Source organism: Venturia canescens, chromosome 5, assembly GCF_019457755.1.
Source record: "Venturia canescens isolate UGA chromosome 5, ASM1945775v1, whole genome shotgun sequence".
NCBI lineage: Eukaryota > Metazoa > Arthropoda > Insecta > Hymenoptera > Ichneumonidae > Venturia > Venturia canescens.
Window position 1 is genome coordinate 22,267,858 of NC_057425.1, and position 7,953 is coordinate 22,275,810.

The 7,953-nt window shown below is 35.4% G+C and overlaps 1 protein-coding gene across 1 annotated transcript; it reads right to left on the bottom strand.

The window, feature by feature from the left end:
• Positions 1 to 2,549: 2,549 nt before the first annotated feature.
• Positions 2,550 to 4,310, bottom strand: LOC122411399 (myb-like protein W). The gene has a single exon (XM_043420147.1). The coding sequence runs from the start codon at positions 4,308 to 4,310 to the stop codon at positions 2,550 to 2,552; it is 1,761 nt and encodes a 586-aa protein (XP_043276082.1).
• Between the last annotated feature and the right edge of the window lie 3,643 nt (positions 4,311 to 7,953).

The following is a 7,953-nucleotide window of genomic DNA, read 5'->3' on the forward strand; positions in this document are numbered from 1 at the left end:
AGAGACTGATAAGAAAATCGACTCTTCTCAGACTTTCAGGATCCTCTGGTATTATTCACAAAATTCGACGTCGATTGGATCGATACAAATTATGTTTAAATATGTGTTAAAAGTACTTGTCCGGCCCATCACTATTCATTCAATAAAGAATCAATCATAAAAAAACGAAATGGCACGGCAGAATCTCGTTAAAAGTTTGTTGAAATGCGATTCATTATTAATTTAATGTTCTTAATAATATTATAGGTTAGTTCTTATTCCGAATGGAACTCGTTCGCTGGAAGAATAAGTGGGAAGTAAAAATTGCCGTCATCGAATGTAAACTGCAGAGTTATTTTGGAAGCTTGAACATATACATTATGTACAATTTTTTTTCATTTATCGATGCACAATAATATCCCTTCTATATTGCGGAATAATTTGTTTCCGTTTTTTATTAAATTAGTGCAATTAAGTAAAAATTACTTGAAGATAATTCTCTCAATTCCCTCTGCATGAATACTTGTGATCTATCAGTTCTAGACAAGCCCTGACTTTTATTTGGATAAACAATTTAAACGGAAAGTGATGGGCCGGACAAGTACTTTTAACACATATTTAAACATAATTTGTATCGATCCAATCGACGTCGAATTTTGTGAATAATACCAGAGGATCCTGAAAGTCTGAGAAGAGTCGATTTTCTTATAAGTCTCTGCCACCATAGAGTAACATATGACTAGCTTTCATGTGATTTTTTTGGATTTAAAAGCTTCTTAGAAGAATTTAATAATGTCAAAATTTGGAGTTACTAATAAAATACTTGTCCACCGATTGATATCATAAATTTTAATGCTGCACGTAATTCAAGTGGTAACTTTTTTCAATTCATTAGAAAATACTTGGCCTCGAATTAATATAATAAATTTTAATGCCGCACATAAATTAGATGGAATTTTTTTCAGTTGATTTAGCTGTTCGAATCTAATAAGAAGAATGAGGCATCGGTTTCCAAAATGATTTCAAGACCGATTTTTCGGTTTTTTATTTTTTAATACCATAATCTAATAATTTTTCGATCTCTTTATCAACTTTTTCACGATGCATTAATGGTACGTCGTATGCATGAGCGACAATCGGTTTCTCCGATGTAATGTTCAATTGATGCTCATAAACGGAAATTCTACCAGTGTCCTTGCGAAAGACGTTCCGTCTATTCCAAAGCACCTGTTTGTGAATTTCTTTTTGATATTCAGGGAGTGCGGTTTGATCTACGATTTCTTCTATGTCTTCAATGGTTATTTCATTGCTATTATTTTGATCATGATTGATGCTTTGATTAAAAATCAAATTTTGTATAGGCTGAACATTTTTTTCACTAATAATTTCAATTGTTTTTAATTTTGGCATTGGCTTAATAATTTTCACTCGACTTTTGATTTTAGCATTTGATTCTCCCCTTAATTCTTCATTTTTCTTTTCAATTTGTACAGTTTTGATTGCCCCCCAGTTAACAACATTCCTTTCTACTTCTTTTGCTTTTTCCATAACTTCATCTTCAACAACATTTTCTTTTGATACTTTAACTTCACTTTCAACATTTTCTTCTTCATTAACATTTTTCTCAACATCAACTTCAATTACTTCTATTTCTACTTCTTCATTTTCAACTTCTTCATCAATAACATTTTTTTCATCCATAACTTCTTCAATAACTTTTTCTCCCACTTCAATAACACTTTCTCCCACTTCAATAACTTTTTCAATTTTTTAAATTCCTCCCAAAACATTAACTTCATTTTCTCCCATCTCAACTACAACTACATTATTTTCTCCCAACACATTAACTTCTTTTTCAAAATCTTTCACAATTTTACTCTCTCTTTCTCCAATCAAAACTGTTTGAACATCCTCTTTAATTTCTTTTTCAATCAATTTTTCTTTTTCAAATGATCCCACTGTGGGAATGATCTCAGTTACATCATTATATTTTACCTGGAGAGACATCTCTCCCAGATCAATCAAACTCTTTAACGGTTGGAGTGAATCTACTCCCAACAATACATCCCTTATTAAGCCAGGAATAATTAGATATTTCATAAACGTTTTTATTTTGCCAATTTGAGTTACAGCCATAATTTGATGTTTAATTTTTGTCATTTTGCCTTTAATGGCACCTTTCACCGTGACTCCCGTCACAGGCAAAAGTGGACAATTTTTCAAAATTTCTCGATTTTCGAGATAAAATTCCTCCGAAATCGTAGTTACTTTCGATCCGGAGTCAACGAGAGCTGTCACCTGAATGCCTTCAATTTTCGCATAAATTTCCGGACATTCAATAATCGGGACTGCTTCGCCGTTGATCTCCTCTCCCATCAAATATTCTCTAGTATCAGTGAAAATTGTATTAATCGGAATTTGATTTTCACTGTTGAGGTCCATTTTTAATGCGTCGTGCGGGTAATTTTTAATTTTATTCCTTTGATTTTCATTATTGTTTTCCGTTGTACCTCGCACTTTTCTATAATTTTCATTTTCTCGATTGTTTGTATTTATTGCGGGTACAACGCCTACGCGTTTCCCGCTTTCGATGTTGATGGTTGAGGTTCTATTTGCGCCTCAATCGTTTGAATCGGTGGTTGCTGCGCATTATTGTTCGCAGGTGGCCGATATCCCCCATTATTTTGGTGCGGTCCCCGATTTTGATTCGGCGGTCCCCAGTTTTGGTTTTGATTTTGTGGAGGATTGTAATTTGGGCGATTGTTTCCTCTGTTTTGCCCGCTATTTTGTTCATTCCGATTGAAGTTTCCGTTATTCGGCCGTTGATTACCATAATTCTGTTGGTAATTGAAATTGCGATTTTGTTGGTTGTACCCATTATTGTTTTGGTATTCGCCCCCATTGTTACCTCGATTATTTTGGAATCCTCCGTTGTTCTGGTTCCAATTTTGGCGATTATTTTGCCAGTTTTGATTGCCGCGATTGAAATTATTGTTGTTCTGGTAACCATTGTTGTTCCAGTTATTTTGCGGAGGCATTTTGAATGGCCGTTGCTCATTTCTGTCGTTATTCGGTTTTTGATTTTGAGGCTTTCCTTCCTCAGTTCCCGTGTTGACAGGCCCACTTTGATCGAGTTTCTCCAGAAACTCGATCAATTGCTGGAGGGTTTCGAACCCACGACTTATGATCGTGGCTCCAATCTCCTCCGTAAAGTGCTGCGAAAGCGATGCAACAATGTCCGGATCGCTCGGTGGCGGAATCAAATCTCGAGCCGCTCCAAACGTCCGAGTTGCATACTCGACTTTTGTTAATTTGCCTGGTTTTTCGGGATATCTCCCGAATTCCAGGTCTTTACGCACTTTACGCTGTACGTCGTGACTCCAAAATCGATTTGTAAATCGTTTTTCGACGTCGTCGAAACTGTTAACTTGGTCCTCGAACAGTTCCCACCATTCCTTGGCGGCTTTCTCAAGCGATTGGCTGAGTAGATATTTCATTTCGGTGAACGTCGGGTTTGTCACCTCGCAATAATGTCGAAATTCTTTTATGAATTTGATTGGCCGCTTGTTGCTCGACCCATCAAATGTTGGAGGCTTGATTTTAATTTTGTTGGTTGAGGAAATTTCGTTTCGGAAAATTGGCCTCTGTTGTTGTTGCTCCTCATCGTCATCCGATTCTTCATCTTCTTCCTGTTCTTCCGGAATTTCCTTCTGCCGTGGATGGATCCGGGTGCTCTCTGTATTTGGACTTTGTAATTTGTCCGTTGACTCCAAATTTTCTACCCTTTTTTTGATTGCACTCACGTCGAGTTGAATTTGGGCTACGTTTACTTCGATTACGGCGCTTTTGGCCTCGTTTTCTTGCACAATTCTAGTAAGCCCCGTAACATGACGTTTGATTGGATCGTATATGCTATGAACGTCCGAAGCTATTTTAGCCTGCATGACGGTCAATTTTTCAGAAAATTCGGCTCTCAATTCAATTGTCGCCTGATTATTTTTCGCGACTTCATTCGCCATACTCTGCATTTGAGATTTCATCTCCTGCATTGATTCGATTAAACTGACAAGCAATTGATTATTTATTTCTCCAAATTCTAATTTTCCCTTTTCCGATTTAGGCGTACCGAATTCCTCTAACCTCACCTCCTTATTTTCATTCCTTTTATTTCCAAATTCGTCCCCAAAATTGGCTCTAGATTCATTGAAAATGTCCCCCGCACCGGGTGGAGGCAACGTGGTCGTGAAATCGTTTGATTGAATTTCATGCTCTGGATTTTGAAATCCCGAATCGCCAGTGGCGCTATCAATTTGTTCTTTATTATCAGCCATTTTGAGATTTCGAATAATTTTCATTTACTGAATTTACTAACCCTTGTTTTTCCTACGCAATGCCCGTCCCTGTTCGGGCGCCAATAGTTGTAACGGTACGTTAATGCTTGTGCACACCGTCACGCCTGGATTCGAGCAATTCTATATTAAAGAAGAGCGGGCATGAAGGAAAAACAAAAGTAAAATGAAATTAAATTGAAATGACAAATGCTTTATTCAATTTTAAATTGTTTTGAACCAAATCACAAAAATAAAGGCTTTTTATTTGAAATCGTGTTTTTAGCTTTATTTTAATTGCATGAAAAATTTTATTTCCGGTATTTTTCTTTGTGACAATTTTCGCACACCGTCACGCCTGGATTCGAGCAATTCTATATTAAAGAAGAGCGGGCATGAAGGAAAAACAAAAGTAAAATGAAATTAAATTGAAATGACAAATGCTTTATTCAATTTTAAATTGTTTTGAACCAAATCACAAAAATAAAGGCTTTTTATTTGAAATCGTGTTTTTAGCTTTATTTTAATTGCATGAAAAATTTTATTTCCGGTATTTTTCTTTGTGACAATTTTCGCAATTATTTAATGTCAAATTTCTAATACTTTTCGCAATGATAACAATAATAATATCGACAGTGAATTTACGCTCGCACTAATAGTCTCGCTCGTAATAATTAATTTCTGATTTATTTTGCCAACGCTGTTTTAAATTAGGAATTGAACAATTGAGCTATGATTCTTAGAGACTCACTTTTTGATTCTATACAATACAAGTTTATTTTGACGAGTGAATTATTGTTTTGTCTTCACTCTTAAAGACTCGATACAATCCAATTAAATTGTTTTCAGTGAGTTAATTCGTTTTGATTAATTTAATAAGCTCAATTTGATTTGAAAATGATATTTTGTTTGACTCGCAAAATTCTATTAATCGATGTCTCGTTTGGAGAATAAAGAAACGTGCTTGGTTTTATTAATTTTAATGAATTTAATCAATTAAATCGCCACTCAGAGAACAATGATTTTTGATGGAAAAGAATCCACCCAGAGATCTTGAGACAGAACGAAATCGAACTGTCCCGGCCCTTCTGGCGTGGAAAGGTAGGAATTCTACCCAAGAATCTTGTGACCGAACGAAATCGAACGGCCACGGCCCTCTTGGATAGAAAAAGGATAGGAAATCTACCAGGAATCTTGAGACAGAACGAAATCGTACTGTCCCGGCCCTCCTGGATAGATCGGAGACTCACCTAGGATTCTTGAGTTCAAACGAAATCGAATGAACCCGGCCCTCCTAGCGTGAGGAGGAAAGGTGTTATTCTGTTTGAATTCTGAGTGTTAATGAGCGATGTTATTTTGCTCTTTGTTCTGAGAGCTATTTAAATGAGCGAAAAAATTTTTATGTTTCTTTATTCTCTTCAATTAAGGTGAGTGCACGCGGCGAGATCCGAAGGCAAGACTGGCTTTTTGTTTTGGCATGCGAGTCGAGCTCTCAGGGATTCGAGACGTGACTGGCTCTTAGCGTGGCGAGATTCGAGACGAGACTAGCCAACTGAGCTTCCGCGCTCGGGTTTTTATACCCTTTCAAACAAAGGAAATAATAATAATAATATGATGGACTTTGTCCCGTTTCATGATTCGCTCAGTGATTTAATCTTGAACCAGGGACTCCTACGCTAAATTCTCTCATTGGCTCGGTGAGGCCCCGCGTGAGTCCCAATTCGTCGAATTGAGCTAGAGTCACAATGCGCATGTGTGGAAATTCAATGAATTTTGAATAAAACGAATTTCAGATGAATTTTTATCGATTTTATGACTTTTATTATTATTTGACATTATTTTTTTATTAATTTCATTCACAAGATTATTTTTATTTAGCTTTATTCACCAATTTGCAAAAAGTCACGTTCTTGCACGCGTCTGTTGAAAGTGGGTCATTGCGCATGCGCACTGTGCACTTTATCTCGCAACGAAAAGTTTTCTTAAAAATTTGAGTAATTTTGACCTGAAATTTACACCCGTTTGTTCAAAATATGTTTCTTTAATAGTTCGCATCATTATTTTTAATAAGAAAAAGATTATTTAATTGATATTCAATAAAATAAAGAATTTCATGAATCTAGGGAATTTTGGTGGAACGAAATTAAGTTGGCAGCGCTGAGCGCCTCACTTCCCGAGCGCCGCTTCGCGAAGTGACAGTTTTTCATCATGGCCGCCGGTGTAAACACTCGTGCGTGCCATGTCGATAAAAAGATAAAATAAAGAGTTAAAGTCAGTGTATTTCGCTTCAATATTTAATGTGCATAATGTTTTTTATTTATCGATGCACAAATACATCCCTTGTATAGTACAGGACAATTCGTTTCCATTCTTATTAAATTAGTGCACTTGAGGGAAAATTACTTGAAGATAACTCTCTAAATTCCCTCTGCATGAATATTTGTGCTCCATCAGTTCTAGAAAAGCCCTGATTTTTATTTGAATAAACAATTTTAATGGAAAGTGATGGGCCGGACAAGTACTTTTAACTCATATTTAAACATAATTTGTAACGATCCAATCGACGTCGAATATTGTGAATAATATCAGAAGCTCCTGAAAGTCTGAAAAGAATCGATTTTCTTATAAGTCTCTGCCACCATAGAGCAAGAAATGATTAGCTTGCATGTGATATTTTTGGATTTAAAAGCTTCTTAGAACAATTCCATAATGTTCAACTTTGAAGTTACTACTAAAATACTTGTCCACCGATTGATATCACAAATTTTAGTGCTGCACGTAATTCAAGTGGTAACTTATTTCAATTCATTAGAAAATACTTGGCCTCGAATTGATATAATAAATTTTAATGCTGCACGTAAATAAGATGAATTTTTTTTCAATTGATTTAGCTGTTCGAATCAAATAAGAAGAAAGAGGCATCGGTTTCTAAGTTTTTTTTATGGATGGAATTATCAGCAAACACGACACCATCAATGTACTTGTCCCAACCTTTTTTTCCCTAGGGGAAGTTTATGATTTGATATCACGTCTTTTTTCTCGAAAGTTCCTTATTTATGTTTTGACGACTATATAATTTTAATTTTAATTTCTATGAATTATTTACGATTTAATGCTTGTAACATTGGTTTCCACGAAAAAAGACCTATTTTTCAACAAAATTGTACTGGAAATATTTCGTCACAGGTCTATCCTTGGACTTTGGCGATTTTTTTCCTTGTACTCTAATATGTTTTGTCAATTAGGAACCCAAGAGCATAGTGGAAAGCAGGTTGGAGGCCGAGATATGATTTTGGCTTGTAACATCCGATTCGTCGAAAAAAGACTGATAACGCACAATCAGTATACTAGTGAAGAGTATTATACATGATTGCTGTAGGATTGTAATATATTTGATATTTTCTTACGGTTCGAAATCATTTTCGTTGTGTGACTTAAGAAGTTTTGTTTACATTCTTTGTGGTGTAATAAGAAAACGGGCGATCATCAATGTAATTGTCCAAATTTTTTTTCTCCGAGTGAGGATTTTTACGGCTTGATATCAAATCTTTTTTCTATGGCAGTTCTAAACGACAAAAAATATTCTTAAATAAGATTTTCTAAAGTTAACCAATGTTTCTATTGTGATATTTAAAAATAAGTTCTC

Bases quoted from the DNA above. Each gene is read 5' to 3' on its own strand.
- LOC122411399 (XM_043420147.1), bottom strand. From the start codon at position 4,310: ATGGCTGATAATAAAGAACAAATTGATAGCGCCACTGGCGATTCGGGA.